Raw genomic sequence first — 19302 nt, 5'->3', positions numbered from 1 at the left:
AAAGTCCCATTTCTGTCAAATTTTGGCATTATCTAAGTATTTATAATGATGTTTGGAGCAAAGGAGCGATAACTCCCGGCCTTCTCTAGTTTGCTGCCAGGGAATGAGTGGTGTGCAAATGGAAAAGAAATAAAAGAAGAAAATAGGAAGTAAATAAACTAGTAAGTAAACCAAAATCCTTAAAAGCCAAAACTGCCTCTTGTTGATTCATTGCTTTAGCCTGACTCATTTTCAATGAAAATAGTAGAAGCATAAAGTTGGAAAGGGACACTCAGACGATTAATCCAACCTGCATCTACAACCTTCCTAAATCTTTGGCTCCGCTCTTCAGGTCTCCTTTCTGTTGGGAAATACTTCTACCATTCAACTGCAGTTGGCCTCCCTATAACTCCAGGCCTTGTTCCATATCCTGCACCCTGGGACCAGAGGGAATTAGGTCTCTCTTTTCTCCTGCCTGGCTTCTCATCAGGTAACCGAAGAACGCTATCGTATATTCTCTTTGCCATTTCTCTTTCCAAACTAAACATCTCTCTGTCCTCACCTTCTCCTTGTAGTGCTCAATTTCCAGTCTCACTGCCCTTCTCTGCATCTGTTCTGACTTCTTTTAAAAGCCGGGAGCCGGGAAAACATTTGAGGCCTGTCCTTGGAATTTAGGAGTTACCTGCATTTATTTTCTAGTTGGTTCCATTCAATTTCCTCTCTCAAAATCATTTCAAATTTCATTGCTGCTTCTAACATTAGCTATTTGTATGACAACATGATTTGCGTCATTTGCCAATTGGACCTATTATTTTTCCATTGAGTTGATGAAAAGTTGCAAAAAAAGGAGAAAAAGCACAAAGTCGGAGGTGGCGTCAAAGGCAGTGGGGAGGGGGGGGGGCAGGAGGCCAAGACAGGCAAAAGAGGGGAGGACGGGAGGGAGGGGAGGGAGGGAAACAAAGGGACCGCCTGTCGAACCATCTCCAGACCATGATTGTCCAGCATTTGAGTCTGCAGCCATCAGTATCTGGTGCTCATTCTTATCTGCAGATGTAATTTGACTGGAAAAGGAAATCTTTTTTTTTTACACCAAATTAATTTCTCAGCCCCAAGGGGTCGGCCTCTCCCGCCCATTCTGGCAGAGGGGGCTTGCTGTGGGCCCCGTCAGTCAGGGGATTTGGGCTGGTGGGTTCCAGGAGGGGGAGGGGGAGGGGGAGGCCTTGGCTCCCACCCGAGGTGAGATGAGCTCCCACCCTCCTGCCCTGGCTCTGCCCCATGGCCTGGGGGCCCAGTGGGGGAGCTTCGCCCTGGAGGTGGCTGGTTGATTAAGACGAATTTGATCCCTCCGTTTAACTGATATGGACTCAGATAGACCCTGTATCAGATAAATGGCTTTTCACAAACGCTTTTGTTTATAAATTTTGGAAAGAAGGTAAATAATTTTAAATGTAATACTTTAAATAAAGCCAGAAACTGAGTAAAAATGAACAAGGGTCTAATCAGAAAACTACCTTATATTAAATTTTAATCAAATAACCTTTATTAAATAAAAATGAATATCAGCAAATGAAAGCCCACTGTGTTTACCTTTTGACTTACAACACCCTCCACCTCCGTATTATAAAACGTGTGGCGTTTGTGGGAGCTTCTCTGGAGAGAAAAGAGGGGTCGGAGCCTACAGAGGAAGCCATTCCACCCTCCCTCAGGTCAATCCCAGCAGCCGGAGGGCCGCACGGAGAGCCTCCGTTTCTCCAAGCGCTCGGAAGCATCTCTTGGAAGGGGGGGTGGGGGTGGGGGGTGGAGGACCCACCCAGGTGCATCCAGAGCTGGGATTCCTTAGAAATGAAACACTGCAGATTTGGCACTGATGAAATTAAAACAGGAGACGTTTTGTAAACAGGGAAAGAAAAAGCAAAGCGTTGAGAGAGGGTTACGGTCCCTGTTTAGGAGCGTCCTCTGAATGGGACGACGCCTGGGAGTCTTGCCTTGCGCTTTCTCCTCCGGTAGCTTTTTCCTCCTAGCAGGGAAGAGGCAACGATCCCAATCTGACGCTCATTTACCTGGAGGCCGTTTTCTGGGCCCCTTTTGCTCCCTTTCGTGAAAAGGGAGCAAGCCAAGTATTTCTCCTCTGCTCCTCCTCCTCCTCCTCCTTCAGGAAACTCTCCTCAGGCGGCAGGTGCCCCTGGCTGGCTCCACCCTTCGTTCCCATGCTCAGCTGATGGATCTGTGCCATCGCTTTGCACCCTTCTAGGAGGGAAACCCCATTTCTCAATTCCTACAGCTGACGACTCACCCAACAGGTGACAGATGTCTTATTAATACGGCCATGTTCATCTATCTGCGTCTCCTTTCTTCGTCAGATGGAACGAGTGAGGAACAACACGGCTTAGGGGGACAATTAATATGGAGCTTTCCACCTTGTCAGTTTTATTTCCCTTTCTATATACACACATATGCACATGTGGCGCTGACATCCCATAGTACACAGATGGGTCCTCCAACAGCTGTTATCAGTTGACTGCACGGTTCCCCTGAGGAAGCCGGGGAAATCTGCCATCATCCTGTGGAAAGGACTGAGAAGATGCCCGGTGTCTAAAGGCCCCTCGGCCGAAGGACTAGGGTGGCCTTTAACCACACCGTCCCCACCCAGAAACTGTCCGCTCTGCTCCTGGCCTGGGGAAGATTCTGGCCCTCACCGGCCCTGCTTCTTCCTTAGCTGGAGCGTTAAGGCAGGCGAGGAGCAGCAACCCCCACACACACAGACGGTCCCTGAAGGTGTTTGGTCAGAAGGTCATCTGGCTCTCTCTCCAGCCCATCATCCCCTACGAGAGTCTCAGGCAGCCCCTCGGGATACCAGGGAGGAAGAGGACTTGCAGGTTAGTCCCTTTCATGGAGGGGGTCTCCGGGTCCCCCCCCCACCCCCAAATGACCTGACTGGCTTTGGGCCTGGCCTTGACTGAGCACAGGGGCAAGAGAGCACTGCAGGAAACGGCCGCCAGAGGGGAAGCCCTGCCCGCTTTCGCCCTGAAGGCCAAGGCCCTCCGGCTGGGCAAAGCGAGCAGAGTCCCTGGATCAGCCGAAGGATAGCAGGGCAAGACGCCAGCCTCTTCTCTACCCGTCTCCTCCTAAGGAGCCTCACCTGAGGCCAAAGCCCAAGCACAACAAGAAGGGAAGAGCTGAAGAAATACGGTACGTCCAGGCACAGTGGAGACATCTGGCGCTCCCAGTGTATCAGCTCACACAGACAGGCAGGAAGGCAGGAAGGCGGGACCAATGCTGGACCTCCAACCTTCGTCCCACCGTCAGCCCATCCTTCTGTTCGGCTGGGATCAGCCACCGCCTCAGTTCTTCCCACTCAAATTTGTTCTCACACGCTCATTAATTTGATTATATAGCCAGGGTTATTATCTGGGTGTCTTCATGTTTTTCTTCCCTACAAAATAAGGATCCTGGACAGCTTCACCCCTGCTCCCCACGGTTCCCAGCTGCTCCCCACGGTTCCCAGTCCAGGATTCCTTCGAATTAGGAGCCACCGCACTGCTGGGCCACAATGTCTGAGGTGCGGCATGGTGTGACGTTACAAAGAGTGTGGGTGACATCGAGCGCCATTAAGCAGGCGTGTCTCGTTACCAGGGAGTTTTACTCGGAGAATAACTGCGCCGAATACACCTGGAAGTTCCAGTTGGCAAACCAGGAATTTTATAGAAGCAAAACGTATTCCGAAGAATAGCAAAATGTATCTGGACATGAGATAATTGCACTATACTTCTCTGTGTGTTGACTTATTCATCTGATCTGAGAAGCAGAGGGCAGCACCTGGCAGGCCTTCCGGGGCCTTTGAAATGGCGAAGGTCAGGCCTGGTCAAAGCTTCAGTGGCATCTCAAGGAAAGAGACGAGATGGAAAGTGGAAGAATCACGGGGGACAATTTCTGCATCACTGTTCTAAGAAAACTGCCCAGCTGCCCACAGGGGTTGAGTCGAAGACGGCTTTCTCTTAGCTTTTAATACCCAGACACGCACGTTTGACCCCCCCCCAAGGATTTGGACCTGTAACGTTTATCTTGGATTGCCTGAGGGATTAGTCCCGTAATGCTAACCCATGGAACCGTTTCTTTAATTTTGCCCCGCACGAGCGAGTGCAGGGTTTTACCTACACAAGCCTTTATCACTGCTGACCACCTACAACTAGGAGCCAAGGGCAGCCTTAGAGTGGCAAGGCATTCTCACAGTTTACTTAAGAGTAAGCATGCGTCCATAACCTGGGAATAAGATGTATTCAGATTAAGGGTGCAGGCATAAACATAAATGGCATTTTTACAATTATGTCTCCAATTCAGACCGGGCTTTCAAACCACGGAATAACTGCTGACAAAAATACATGATCCACACGAAGCATTTCTACATTAATTTAAATATCACCCCTGGATTGCGCTCCAAGCAACTAGGAGTTTTTCCAAAACCTTAAGAAATAAAAGATCCTTTTCAAAATATTTCACAGAGACATTATTCATGAATTAGGCTCTTTTTTGCATTGGCAGTTGTGGCTAAGGAAAATTAGTTGCGGGTTAATCCTAGTCTCTCGCGCGCAATTTAACATGGATGCCAACTAATTCTGGTTATGCTTTCCCCAAATCTGTTTCTTCTAGCTTATTATCAGGAAAAGTGTGATAACACAATCAAATCATGTAGAATTCACTGTGGTTGGTAACTAAGGAATCCCTGGTTAGAAGGGCAGTTTGGAAAGCAGGGGAGGGACAGTCCTCACACGGGATAAATGTTAGGGATTTAGCAAGCATTTTAACTCAGCTAGCTTCGAGGCATCATAAATAGCTTTTGTAGAAGACACACCTAAAGAAAAATGTGGAAACTGAAGGGGAATCGCAGTCCAATCCATGTATTACTTTGTAGATATGAGTTAGAGAAGGCTACATTAAAATGAGAACCATATCAGTCTCGCTCTGAGCCATACGCCATATGTGATCTCGTAATAAATAGAGACCTATACAATTATTGCACAGGTTATTTTTGTAAGCAGTAATAATGATCAGATGACTGTCGAGACCTACAGTAAGTCAAACGGCGTTCACATTTTTGTTTTTTCTTAATTAAGCACCAGGACACTCTTGAATGATGCATCTGGCTGGTTCCATTTCCCCCTCGCAAGGAAAAAAAAATGCAACCATAAATAAAATTTTCTTCCGTTGGATGGCAAAACAGGAGGCACCACAGTGAAAACTGGCTCAGAATAGAAACCATTCAGCAATACGGCAGTGGCAGGAAACGGCCTTTCCAAACGTAAAGGACGCCAAGACAAATCTAATATCCTCCGACTGAAGCAGAGCAGGGGTCTCCATCGGTTTTCTTCAACTTTTCTGACATTTCAGGCCCCACCCCACCTCTCCCCACCCAAACCTTTCCCTGTGGGGCTTTCTTCCCAGACATAAACACCCAGCCTGCAGGAATCGGTCTGTCTTTCTGAGACACTTGGCTGAGTGGGGATCCCTTCCACGTTTTCCATCCCGCAGGGAAACAGATCCCCCACACACGGTCCCACGGTGTCTGTGTGTGTGTGTGTGAGAGAGAGAGAGACAGACAGACCTGTTTCCCGGGGGCATCCCTTACCTCCGACTGATGGCCGGCTCTGACGAAGGCGCAGACGGGGTCGAAGGCTCCCGTTCCACAGGCCAGCAGGTGTGTTCGGTTGTATCGGTGTAAAGCACAGATGTGATTTGCACATTCCTCCTACAGAGGGAAGTAAAGACACCCAGGTAAAACGGGTGTATTTTAAAGCAATTCTATTCCAGTGATACCGTGAAGTTTTCAGTTTGGGCCAAGCTTATAGAAAGGCACGATGCCAGTCGGAGTCAAAACCTGCGTTAAAAGCCCTCGGGGGCAAACAGCAGAACTGCAGGAGTCAGTGCCAACACTGCTCCACTGCCGGGACAATATTGGCCTGGTTTGAGGGTCTTCAAGACCCCTTTGCAACTCTCCCAAGACAGGCGGAGGGCAGCTGCTGTCCCTCAGTTGGCTGGCTGAGGGACGCGATTCATGGATCTGGTCTGGGGCTTCCGGAGTAATCTGGAGCTGGCTAGTCAAGAAGAGGAACCGATTCCAGGCTGTTCTGCCTGTTTTTAATCCCTCTGCTGTCAATCCGGCTTCTCTCTTCTTCAGGAGATTACAAGGGGGGGAGAGAAGGGATACAAAGCAATGTGTTGCTGTAGCAATCCAGGTGCTGAAGGGGAATCCCTGACGGAAATCCACCCTCAGCCGTGGGAGGTCATTGTCTGTTCGTGACCCCTCAGCCAATGGAGAAAGGGGAGCTGGATCCCTTCCCTGAGTCTCACGGGGGGTGGGTGGGTGGAGTAGGGAATAGGTACCAAAGGAAGGAGAGCCAGCATCTCTATCGGACGCTTGGTGCAAGATCACCGATGCAGAGATGGGAGCAAAGGACCCAAATGGACATTCACAATTACCCCATTTGTTAAGTTTTCTAGGGACGAATCTCTGCCGTTTCCCTATGTTGTTTTTAGCAGTTAAATAACCCAAACCTTCAGCTGAAAGGAGATCTGGCTCTTCCGCCCCACCTCGGACAGAAGCTCTTTCCCAGCCTCAGAGGCTGGGCAGGTGGCTGAAAGGTTGGACTCTAATTAGCAGGCAAAAATCCAAAGAGAACACAAACCGTAGATCTCCCTTTGATGGTGCATTCTTCCACCTGCTGGGAGCTGCTGGGCCAGTGAATCTGCAAGAAAACGGGGCTCCGTTTAGAAGCTGGTTTCTCATCAAATGCAGCTTATGCAATGCTTGCTTTTCAGAAGGCTTCTCCTACTTCGAAGGGTTGTTATTGCTATTGGCGTTACTGGCAAGGGCTGGAGTTGAAGTCTGCAGATCTTAAACTCGCTAAGGTTAAAAATAAGCACCCTGCTCTAGACAACTGCAGTGGAATGTTGGACGGATTAATAAGGCAAAATTATGCACCAAACCATCCTTCTTCCCTGCATGGAGCACTTTGCGTCATGAAGGAGCAAACCTCTCTTCTTTGTTATAAATGCCGCTAAACGTAAATCCATTCATAATACCCACCGGAATGCTTGATTATGCTGCCCTGGGAAGAACAGGAGTCCCTCCTCCCTTTCATTTCATCATTCAAGATGCCCCCTTGCCCAGTGGCAGAGTTCGGCCTTCGGTTTCTGCACCATCTCCACGTTGCCACAACTAAGCAGCAAAATTCTGCTTTGTTACATGAGCCCAGTTGGTGGGTTTCTTTTGATGATCAAGAACTAACATTGGAAACTAGCATTTGACTCAAGTATGGGATGACAAAAATATCTATGTAGTAGAAGCAATATTTAATCACTCCTATTATCCATCCATCCAATCTAGTCTCTCTCCCATTCTCCCCCCCCCCCCGCTCCCATCTACGCAATTTATATGGTCTCCCAGCTCACTCATGGTTTGGCTTAGAGGAATAAATATTACATGGATGTATGTTCTTTAGGTGGATGGCTGAGAGGAATAAGTATTATTAATGTACATTTGGGCATTTATCTAATTCTGCACCTGGATACTCAACCAATGAGCATACAGCAAGCAGGGGAGGGAATACGGCAGCTTCCCCTTCATACAGTGAAGTGCACTCTAAGTGCAACGGGAGCCAATGAACTCTTGTAGGATCTGCTAATAAACTGAGCAAAGAAGAATCTGAACGAACAGACAAAAAATAAATACAAAATATTAACAGAGGAAAAATAGTGCCAAATTATATGTCCCATCAGAGTGTTCTAAAAATCTGAAAATCTTAATCCAGGTTCACAGGGCTAAATTAATCAGTTTCAGTTGTGACAAAATCAGTTTTCTCAGCTCTTCTTGGAAATGTGTGTGTGTGTGTGTGTGTTGATTTTATGGAGAACATCTGGAAGTATCTTCTCCAGATTCCCGCCTCCAGAGGTTTGGCATGGGATGGGCAAAAAATATCATTTTGTATTGTTATGGTAGGCATCTGATGTAAATGTATTTGGATGTGTATTGCTTTCGTGATATGCAAACGTTTTGAAAAATATATATATAGATATAAATAACCCTATCTACGTGCATGATTTTATTTTACTGATGGGAATCAGACCAATCTATTCATAGTCCTGCCTGACACATATTCTAGATTCACCAATCTTCACTTTCTCTTTGCCAAAGAGTATGGAGTTAAATATCTTGCAAACTCACCAGCAAAATATTGAGCCAACAAATGTATTTTATCGAGGATAAATTCATCTTCTACTTGAAGAAAGTTACTTGGCTAACTTTCTTTTGCACAAATATACAGACGGCCCAAAAATAAATTTACAGTTCTCCCATAAAGCAGTGCTTTTTCTTGATTGCTGGTGCTTAATTGCTAAATATTTTCCACATAGAGAATGCAAGATGAGTTCGTACTACATATAAAGCCAGAAACTAATTGATTATAAATGTCCCCCCCCCCCAATGATTTCCCCTGCAAGACATACTAACTCTTGAAAATGACTCAGAATGACTACATCCATGCCTTGGTATTGAGTACTTGCCAGGATAGAAACCTTTTGGCTAGCTGTCAATCATAACAGTTTACAGAATCAGTCTGAAGTACTTTCTAAATTTCATGAGTAATTGTGTGGCATCCACCATAGTTTATATTTTGAAGTGAACAAAGGAAGATAAATAATGTATGATTTGATATACGTATGTTGAAACAAGGGGAGCTGGCTGGTCTGCTGGCTGGGCCAGAGGTGGAAGGGGACGGAGCGAGTTTCCTTTCAGGCCACAACCTGAACCTCATGCAACAGAAGGTCAAGCAAACCCCCCCCCCCCCCCCCGGGGACAGTCCTGGGCTTGAGATCGAGAGAGCTGGGCTGTCAGAATCAAGACAAGGCATCATCCCTGCCTAGTCTTCTTTTGATCGGAATAGAATATGGTCTCTGATTCCGAGGGCTGCGTTAGAACAAGGATATTAGGAAACGGGGCTGGTCCAGGGAGAGGAACTGGGGTGATAATGAAGGCAAAATACGTGAGGGCATCTTTCTTGGTACACTTAGCTGGAGGTTGTGGTTGTCAGGAGTCACACCACAGGACGGGGGGCGGGGGGGGGGGTTGTGTCCTGAGGATCCAAGGGGCTCTCAGATACTGGCAAGGGGAGGTCAGAGGGCTTCCTGGAGGATGAAAAGTCCCCCCTTGCAGAAGACGATGCAGAGCCCGAGGAGAAAATCCCACCGCAGCCTCTGCATGAAGAGAAATGTATGAGCAAGGAGGCTCCTCCGTGGGAACCGGCATGCTGGAGTCAGGGTTACAAACCAAGGGCTTGGGAGGCAACCTCGGGTGGGCAACCCACTCTCCACCCTTGGGCCCGCCTTCCTCCTTATCCTCTGGCAGACTGTTGGCCTGGTGTGAGTCTCCGCTCTGATTCCCGGATCTTGGATTTGTCTGCATGGAACCTCGGACAGTTTGTTTTTCCTGGACTCCCAACACTCCTGCTGGGCGACCCTGAGATTAAGGCCGGTGGTGAAGACTTCAGAAGGGAACTTTTAATTCTTGGCCCAGGAAGACAGAGGTCTCTTTAGCTAACGGAAGGAAAGACTGCGTGGACACAGGGTAGCGGTCAGGTAGATGATGGGACAGAACTGAATTGCTCCATTGCTCCAAGGAGAAGGATCAGGAACGCTGGCCTAGTGGTTAAAGCTGTTCAGCAGCGGAACCGGGGACCTTGGGGGGGGAGGCAGGTTCTCTACCGGAGAGGCTGCGGATTTTGTGCCAAATGATGTCCAACTCCTTTCCAACTCTCCCATCTTATGAGGACAGCCAGTTTGGTCTAGTGGTGAAGGCTACAAAGTGGGAGATGGTGAGTTCAAATCCCACTTTAGGAATGAAAAAAACAGCTGGGGACTTTGGGCCAACCACTAGGAGCTGGTGAGTTCTAGTCCCGCCTTCACCGTGAAAGCCAGCTGGGCCACTTTGGGCCAGTCACTCTCTCTCAGCCCAGCCCACCTCACAGAGCTGTCGTTGTGTGGAAAATAGGAGGAAGATGTGTTGGATATGTTCACTGTCCTGAATATTATTTATTACTTATAAAATAATAAAGGTGGGATACAAATAACTAAAAATGATCCAGTAGGGAAATCTGAGGCCACATAGAACAGAGCTGGGTGATAGTGAAGCAGGCAATTCACAAGCGGTGTTTGTGTGGATTCCCAAGCCGCACAAAAGAGGCAGGATTGGAGCAGAAAAGGGGGAAAGGCCTGCAGGTTCTAAAGAAAACACATTGAACAAACAAATTGAACCTTATCAGGACCCATTAATGAGGCAAGTTCTCGTGCGCCCGTTTCCCCTCTGTGCTTCCTCCCTCCCTCCCTTCCTCCTGCTCTCATTCCATTAATGAAATAGGTTTGGTATGATTATTTCTGATGCATTTAATTCCCCCTCCGTCTGCTCTGTCCCATCCCATTCCCATCAGTTAACCGTTATTAATTCAATTAACTAGACTAAGCATGATTAATCCCACAATATTTAATGCATCCCCTGCTTATTTAGTTCACTCCAATTCCACTCGGTGGAAACCGCTTGCAACGGCTGCTGTCCTCGGGCTCTCTCTCTTCGGGGCTGCAACGGAGATCAAAGGGGTCGGCGGCAGTTTGGGAAGCCCGGTGACCTTCCCTGTTTCCAGGTGCCACTGAGTGGCTGAGCCCCTCGGGCCAGGTGGGATTTCGGAGGATTTTGTACTATTCCCCATTTCTTCAATATTACACTGAGGTCCTGCTGAGTGGCACCACCAAAGTGAACTCCGTGTGCAAATTGATTTTGTATCTCATTTATTTATTCGAGTGTTTACAGCTGCAGCTGCCCATTGATCTCGAAGCCACGTCTCCTGCAAACCTGTTAAAGATCTTTCTTTAAAGCCTTTCATACTTTTTAATAGGAAATGGAAAAAACTGGGAATTTTAAACAATTCACAATGCAAATTAGTAAACTAGCTTCAGTTTAGTAATAATTAGTTGGCTAATCCATGGGGTAAAGCGCTGCCTCCGAAGCAGCTGAACTTAGGCCACCTCTGCCCCCTATCTGTACCTGGTTTGGGGCAGAAGGGCCTTTGACTCTTGGCACGTGGGGATCCGCTCTGCAGAAGGGAGTGGCCCTCTTGTCTCTCACAACAATGGGCCCATGGAGGAGGCCAAGCAAGATGATGCCAAAGACAAAAGATAAAACAGCCACCCCTCTTTCAACTACAGTGGAATTCAGGGGAAAAGCTACCTGCCAGGGGGTAAGGGGCCTCCATGAAATGAGTATTTTGGAATGGCCCCACTCAGCCAACGCTCTCGAGGGCGTGGCTCCTTACAGGCCGCCTCTGAGCACTCGGAAACCCACCCCCTCCCCCCCTTTCCTCCCGCTTCAAAGCCTCCTCCGGTCCTCGGTTTGCGTAGGATAGGTAAATTGTACTGTACCTCTCTGTAATTTTCACTGACTCGGTCTAAGCTGAGGGAATAGATCAGGTTTTTTCCTCCAATAAAGAGCCGATCTTGATACTCGTCCACTAGCATCACATGAAGGCCAAGCGATCCAGACGGACTATGAAAGACCGACGTCCGGTTCATATCCCACAGCTCTGAAACAGAACCAGACGGGGCGTTACGAACACTGGGGGGGCTCTTGGAAGGCTCTGCAGCCCCCTGCAACCTCAGACACCCCAAGAGCCATTTGGACCCATTTCCCACGGAAAAGAACACAGGGGGGGGGCCACAAAACCCGAGTGGGCGTGGCCAACTCGACACCACTCACTCCCACCCAGTCACATGACACTCTAGCCACGCCTACCCGGCTGGTCATTAAGGCAGAGAACCGTTGTTAAAAAACACCCAGAACCACAAAACCCTTTTGACATCTCTCTCTCTTTTCCCCTCTCCCCCCTCTGTCTGTCTCTTTCTCCCCCCTCTCTCTCTGTATCTCTCTGTGTATTTCTCTTCCCCCTCTGTATCTGTCTCTCCCCCTCTCCCCCTCTCTGTATCTCTTTGTGTCCATGTCTCTCTCTCCCCCTCTCCCTCTGTGTGTGTGTGTCTCTCTCTCCCCCCCCTTCTATCTCCCCCCCTCTCTGTATCTCTCTGTCTTCCTCTGTCTCTCTCTGGCCAGCTGTGGTTGCAAGAGGAGGAGGAGGAGGAGGATGGTCACCCAAAGGCTCCCACTCCTTCCTTAGCCAGCCTGGATTTCCAAAAAGTTGCCAAGAAAGAAAGAAAAGGAGTCGTGAGGAGCCCCAAGGAGAGCTTGCTGGGTTGGTCCAGCCTCGGCTTTCCAAGAGAGAGAGAGAGAAGAGAAAGAGGGAGAGAGGGGGGGGGAGGGAGGGAGAGAGAGAGAGAGAGGGAGGGAGGGAGATACAGAGATTCACACAAAGAGATAGAGATACAGAGGGGGGGGAGACTAGCTGATGGGTGAGCGTCATTGGGGAGGGCGTTCCGGCTTTCTCAGACCCTGACTCCCGGGGGATGGAGGGCGAGGTTTGGCAGGGCCAGCCCCCTTTCCCCATTGCCCTGAGCTTCTTTACTCCTCTAGCGGAGCAGTGCCGCCACCGGCTTCCATTGAAAAGGGTTCTCCAAGCGGCGCAAGTCCCCCGTGCAAGTTTTAAAGCTGCGGCTGGGCGCTGCGGGCCCCTCCCCCTCTCACACTGCCAAGGAATATAATTTATTAGGATTTTTAAAATGCCTAATGGAGGAGTGAACAAAAAAAAGGAATTAACAATCTTTTAAAAATGAATATTATTACCAAAGAAATAAACAGGTAGAAAAAGGAGGGGGGGGGCAAGGAAACAAGATTTGGGAAATACTCTAATCTCTAAAGCGTCATTGCAACGAAATCTCATTTTATCCATGTCAATAAAACAATTACTTACAACTGATTTAACATTCGCCAGATTGTCCTGGCTCTGCCATGATCAATTACAACCTTTTGATTTTAAAACTACCATTGAAAGCCTCTTGATTTTAAAACCAGAATTGTACTTAGTTTGGGGTACCTCAACGTATGAACCTGGCATCATCCTGTGCCACCTTCTTCTTGTATCACTGCTTCCCTCTTATAACACCAGGGAAGAAATCAGGGGGTCAAGAAGTAGAAGTCCCAGGAGGGAACAAGGTGGATGGAATTGGTCATCTCCGAGTTCGGGGACACAGAAACCCTCTTCTCTCTTATTCCAGAGCAAGGGGGGGGGGGAATAATGGATGTAGTTGGGAAGGGAATTTCTGGTTAAATGTCAGAACATTTTGGCAAGGGGACTAATTGCCCAGGAAACTGCTGGGCTGGATGGCATCAGGCAGAGACAGAGGAGGCTTTCATAGCTATTCCGGCAAGGAGGAACAGTTTAGAGTTGACGCTCAAATTGGTTTCACGATTCCAGGAATCTCTGCATTGCAAAACATTCGGCATTTTCTGCATCACTAGATCCAGAAAACCTACTCCTGATAAGAAGATACGTCTGAAATACTTTTTGGATCCTGAAGGGCATTTCCGCCTTCTGGAATATTGGCACCTGGAGCGTACAGGCATTTTTTAACGGAATACCAACTTTGCCATCCCCAGTTTTTACTCGGCATACAACATACTATACGCGTTCATTGTGTATCTAATTTATGTGCAGAAAAAGTCTTTTATTTCAGAACCATTAATCTTTTGTCGCTCTGTTTCATGACTGCACAACGCGCCCCTAACCCTCTGAAAATAGCCGAGAGCTCACTGACACCTCCACATCCATCCATCGTCAAATCTATTTCGTCTGGACATTTAGCTGTATGAAATAAATATCGACATGTGGGGAAAAGGAAACCTGGTACTGTAATATTATTTTTTTCTTCTTCTGCTTCCATTTAGCCATGTGAAATCCTCAGAGCCTGCCTGGACAAAGTCCCTGAGTTTTCTTGGCAAGATTTTGTCACTGCCTCTTCTTCCTTGGGGTTGAGCGAAACAAGTGACCGGCCCAAGGTGACCCAGCTGATTTCACCCCTAAAGCAGGACTAGAATTCAACGCCTCTTGGTTTCTAACCTGATGCCTTAACCAGACTGGCTTTCTGTAATATATACATAAAAGGACAACATTCCCACTATTTGCCAATAATATAATGAACATATAATGAACATCAAATACAATTGTAGTAAAAGCTCACATTATGCATTTTACTAAATTTTAGGAAAAACGTGGTTCATAAAATGCAGTTCAGTCTTATGCAGGCAGACAAATCCTTGGGGAAAACGATTTATTCAGTCAGGATTTAGTCAGAAAATGCTTATTGCTAGCTGAGACCGAGGGGCGTCCTTTCCACAGCATTTTGACAAGCAAGCAAAGCTCCTCCTTCTTCTTTCAGAAGGGAGGTTCTGGGTGGGACTGAGGGAGCCCAAAGGATACACTCTGCAGGGAGCCCAAGACGTGGGAGGGCGAATGCAGAGCAACTTTGAAAAACTGAATCCAGAGTGGATAAAAAAGAAACAACACATAAATCAGGAGTGAAAATGTCATTTCTTTGCAAGCATCTGACTTTGTCTGGACTGGCAAGCCAAGCAGGTGTGGGCTTGGTTATTATTTGGACTGGGGAGTGTCTCCGTGTGTGTGTGTGCGTGTGTGTGTGTGCGTGTGTACCAGAAATCAAGCCTGACTCAAGGGCATCTTTATCTTTTTACCTTGTCAAACCAAGGTCAGCCTTTCGTGCAGAAAAAATAATTTTTGACTTATGTAATCTGTAGAAAAAAACCAGACACGGACTGAGATTTCAATTGATGTAACCACCACAAAAATATCACTTATTCCAAAATACAGGAATGTATTGACTTGTGATAGATAAGGTCATGTTTCTTATCTCAAACAGCCAACAAAAATTTAACAGTTGGCATAAATTACAGTTTCTTTCTTTCTTTTGGATATGCAAACATTCTGCAGATTATTAGCAGGAATTGTAGTTGCATCCAAAGAATAATCTCCTGTTGCCAAAGTCCATTAAAATTTAATTGTCATTTTCCCCAGGGTGCATAAAGGAGCTGCACATCGTAGGACCCATTTGTTCTTTGTACATTGTTTTTGCAATCTTTCTTTAATTGTCAATTGTCATATTTTCCCAGGATTTCATTGCAGCTGCACATTCCTGGGAAAAATTGCAGCTGCTTTACAGAGATGTAGATCATCCTTGTTAAACGAGTACCCAGTTTTACCCAGAAACACATTTGCCACTTTAAATCCGATGCATGGCACAATCCTGGTAACTATAAGCAGAGATGTGAGAATGAGTGCTACCACCACGAGATTAAGCTAAGCAAAGATTGCATTTTTTAAAGGAAGAAAAACAGTTGCCCTTTTGACTGCCCGATGCTCAAAATGCTTTGAATAATCCAGCTGCTAGATGGTAACTATCTTTTCCTTATGAAAAAGGACTTAAGCTGCTATCGTGGGTAGCACCCTGGTGCAGAAATAACAGGGGACCAATATGACTTACAGAGAGACCTTCACAGGTGGCCTATGGCATATTCTGAAAACATCCCTTACCGAGAATCTTTTGAAAAGACGTTCTTGTTTTTAAAGGCCGATGCCCCACTGGGGCTGGTAGGAATAATGGCCATGAGACCAATGTCTCTATTGCTCCATTTTAAGAATGAGAAGCCCATTATTAAAAGGGTTAGACGGGTCTATTTTCCGCCTGCCTTTTTATAAAGAAGAGCAGGATGAAGGTGATGTGACTGGGTCAAAATTCCCAAGTCATGGCCAGGTAGAGACACGTATTTGTAGAGAATCACGCAGTGCCAGGTATCTTAACAGATGCCAAGGAAACCTCAGATTTAGCCTCCTTCTCTTAACCACGAGGAATCTGAGATTTGTACCCCTTATTTTAATCCCTTAAAATGCGACTCCTACAATCTTGAGTATCCTGGTTGGTATTAAGAACGAACATCTGCCCTGATGTGGGCGAAGGGCCATCAGAGTTTACCCGTCTGTTACAGGACAGTACCAGGTCCACAGCCCCCTCCCCCCCTCCCCCAATTTTTTCTTTAATGCTCTACTGTGCCTTAAAATGAAAGAGTTTGTGGCTTTATTGTCTGATTTAAGACATGCTCTCATGCGGTTTGCATCTTCTCAGGAGTGCTAATGAAATCAGAATGTGTCTTATTGAGAACTGAGATATTTATTCATTGAAATGGTTCGGAGCAAGTGCCTAAACTTAATGGACGGGTTAGGCATGTCTGGGAGGCTTGGAGAACGGCTGCTGGAATCTCAGGCACCAAAGGAGCAACCAAATGCCACTTAAAGCTGGCTAGACTGGCATCCTTGCCTCTCTGCCCCGTGTGGCCAAAAGCATGTGAAACACAGAAGACAACGCCACTGGTCTGGATGCAGACTTTGATCACTTGCTGGAAATTATTGTTTCCTTAAGGTAAGTTGGTTCAATTTCATAGAGGTTCAAAGGAGGGTCTGTATTCTATAGGCAGCAAGATTACCCCACACGGCAGATACGGAAAGGAAGCGACTTGTTCTTATTTAATAACAGATCAGAAGCAAGAGAGACATGGGAGGCAGCCTCCTCCACTGACCAAACATACGAAATATGTAACCACTTAGTATTTAACTGTAACGACTTTTAGTGGCTTTATTCCTGCAACATTTGAGGCCTGCCAGGAAGGAGAGAGATCCGAGACTTCGATTGCTGCCATTTTCCCTTCCTCTGAAAGCTTCTGTTTACTTGCAGGCAGGCAGGCAGGCAGGAGGAAGAGGAGGATGGAGGAGAGCAGTTTCCCTGTGGAGCCAACTTCACGAGGAAGGGAAGCTTCCGTTCCAGGCTCCCTTTATTGAAACGTTTGCTTCGCCCCTGTTGGGAAGTAAAAGAAAGAGAGCTGCATTTGGGGCTTTCCCAAAAACCACCAGGTTGGGCTTCCTGGGTGTCAGCGGCCTTTGCGGAGATGGAGATGTCTTCGGTCTCAACTCTAATAATAGAATCGCTAAGGATGACTCAGTTGTGGAACCACCTAAACGTTCTCAAAATATAAGATCACCTTGTAATTTAACTTAAGTAAGGATTGCTGGAAAAAGGCATGAAAATTACAACTCTGAAGAATGTCTCCAACGGTGAGGTTATCTGACTACAGCTATATACGGTTATGTCCTCTTGCAGCTAGGAAAGTGGAATCTAAGGATATATCTGCAGTGAGACTGCAGAACAACCATCTAAGCAAGGAGAATAGTCTCTCTCTCCAGCTGTGGTCCTGGTGACCATCGTTTATGAAGTTTTCTGGGCAACCGTACAGATGTGCCTGGCTATTTCCCCCCTTTCTTGTGTTTGGCTTGTAGGTTTAGCCAATTGGGCAATTCCGCAGTTGCTTCCCACCTAACTACTGACAAGGTTGGAGCCTGTTTATTACTTTTTCAGAGGTCAACCAAGGTGAGGCATGTTCTGTCACTTTCCAAAGCTGAAATTAAACCAGAAGCTGGAAATTCTGCTTTGCCGCTCTGTGCTCTGTATATGACTTTCCAGGTCAGTGCACCGATGCGTTCTGTGTGTCTTCTTCATTTTTGATACAACTAGCATCTTCCGCAGATTGTGGCTTTGTAAAATGCTGCACTCCATATTGGGCAGCTAAACACGTGGAATTTTAAGATCCTCTTCGAGGGAATCTCATAGAAAAGCTGTTGAAATAGAGACGAGGGATCCCCCAAAAAACCTTTTTACCAGACAAAACTGGTAAGGTTGGTTTCCTCTGCCCTCTTCAGCTTTGCACGGCGTTGTCTGTCACCTGAACCTGCCTTTCAACCAAAATACGAGGCTGTAATGCCCAGCCCACAGGCACCACCTGGGGGCCCCAGACGTCGGCCAGTTCTGGTTTAGCTGAGCGCATCCACCAACACCAACAGGATGTCCAAAGGCACCATGGAAACCTCTTCGTCCCAGAATACATGGACAGGCACAACTATAGTTTCAGCTGTGAAACAATGAGCATCCCACACTAAGCTAGATCTAAAAACACCAGGTAATCCTGGAAGCCGGGCATTCAGGTAAATCAGCCCCTCAAGAGAGATGGAGATACTTACTTTTTTATCCTTTCGCTTTTACTTTTAACAATCTCGGCCTTTAGTCCCTTCAAATAAGGTCCAAACGTTGATTTCATTTTTTTCTTTGTGCTTTCTCACAAAATTCTTCAAATGGTTAACAAGTCTCTTATGTAAATCCAATAGAGGAAAATTATTCAAGTCACTCTCTTGGTCTATTATTTGTAAATTCCTTTTAATTATTGACACATCATTTTGCATTTACTGGGTAACAATATTTGCACGTCATTCTCCTAGCTTGTCATTCTTAAATCCACTTTCAAAATATTCTCTCTCACATCAGGCAATGCTTGTTGCTTTTCCATCATCTTTTAAACAAGGTCTATCTGCATAGACAAACACTCTTAAATTAACCTCTGGGCCCAGTGCTCAAAAATATCCATCAATATGTCTAAAATGCTTTGCTTCCTTCTGTATTAGTAAATAGAATTTGACTATTTTTCTCCTTTCATTGTAAAGTTCCCCTACTATCCGATTACTAAAGCCTTTTTTTAAACAAATTCAAAGCAAATGCAGTTTCCCACAAGAAAAATGAGAGAAAATACTTTTCTTTATGTCAAATACATACATACATACATACATACATACATACATACATACATACATACATACATACATACATATAATATCTTGCTACTCTGAAATACCCAGAATGGATGCCTTTGGATTTGTCTCCATCAATTCTAGCAGGCAAAGCAATCGGGTGATAGATTTGAAGTTGCAGTAACTACCAAGTATGTTTTGTGTAGTTTTGTGTACAGCATTGGTTTTTATGCCGTGGTTGAAACTATTAAATATACAGAAACTGGTAACACTCCAATTTATGGAAAATTCAAAGATTACTTTCAAAACAGAAATTCTTGAGCAGAGGATTGGACTACAAGTCTCCAAGATCCCTTCCAACTCTGTTATTCTGATATATATTTTTGGGGAAAAAAACATTTTAAACCTTTCTCCTTAGTCCAAATTCTTTATCATATTCTGACTCTATGTCAGATGTTTCATTGCATATATTCACATTCTCTACTATAAGCAGAAACCATATTGTTTATGTTTCTTGAAATACCAGATTTAGAGGTAAATTTCAGTTAAGCCCTGCAGCTTAGTGACAAGTAACTTCTATTAAATATTTACTTTATTTGCTGGGGTGAATTTAAATGAATTAATTTATGGTTTTACAAAGCACTTTGTATGTGTGGAGGCTACAGAGGCTACTTCTTGGGAATGTTCTGTGGATGTACAA

At 46.1% G+C, this 19302-nt stretch overlaps 1 protein-coding gene across 1 annotated transcript in view; it reads right to left on the bottom strand.

Moving 5' to 3' along the window:
• Positions 1 to 19302, bottom strand: part of SEMA3E (semaphorin 3E) — a 93090-nt gene that overhangs the window by 30766 nt on the left and 43022 nt on the right. The window contains exons 2-4 of the mRNA XM_087722429.1: positions 11440 to 11600; positions 6660 to 6719; positions 5603 to 5722 (exon numbers count right to left, since the gene is read on the bottom strand). Of these exons, the coding sequence (XP_087578555.1) occupies positions 5603 to 5722; positions 6660 to 6719; positions 11440 to 11600 (341 nt within the window). The remainder of the gene's footprint in view (positions 1 to 5602; positions 5723 to 6659; positions 6720 to 11439; positions 11601 to 19302) is intronic.

The sequence above is a fragment of the Thamnophis sirtalis genome, unplaced genomic scaffold (genome assembly GCF_051295495.1).
Source record: "Thamnophis sirtalis isolate CommonGarterSnake01/CBP01778 unplaced genomic scaffold, rThaSir2_p1.2 scaffold_9, whole genome shotgun sequence".
Taxonomy (NCBI): domain Eukaryota; kingdom Metazoa; phylum Chordata; class Lepidosauria; order Squamata; family Natricidae; genus Thamnophis; species Thamnophis sirtalis.
The sequence above is the reverse complement of the archived record's forward strand: the minus strand, read 5'-3'. Positions and strand labels throughout refer to the sequence as shown.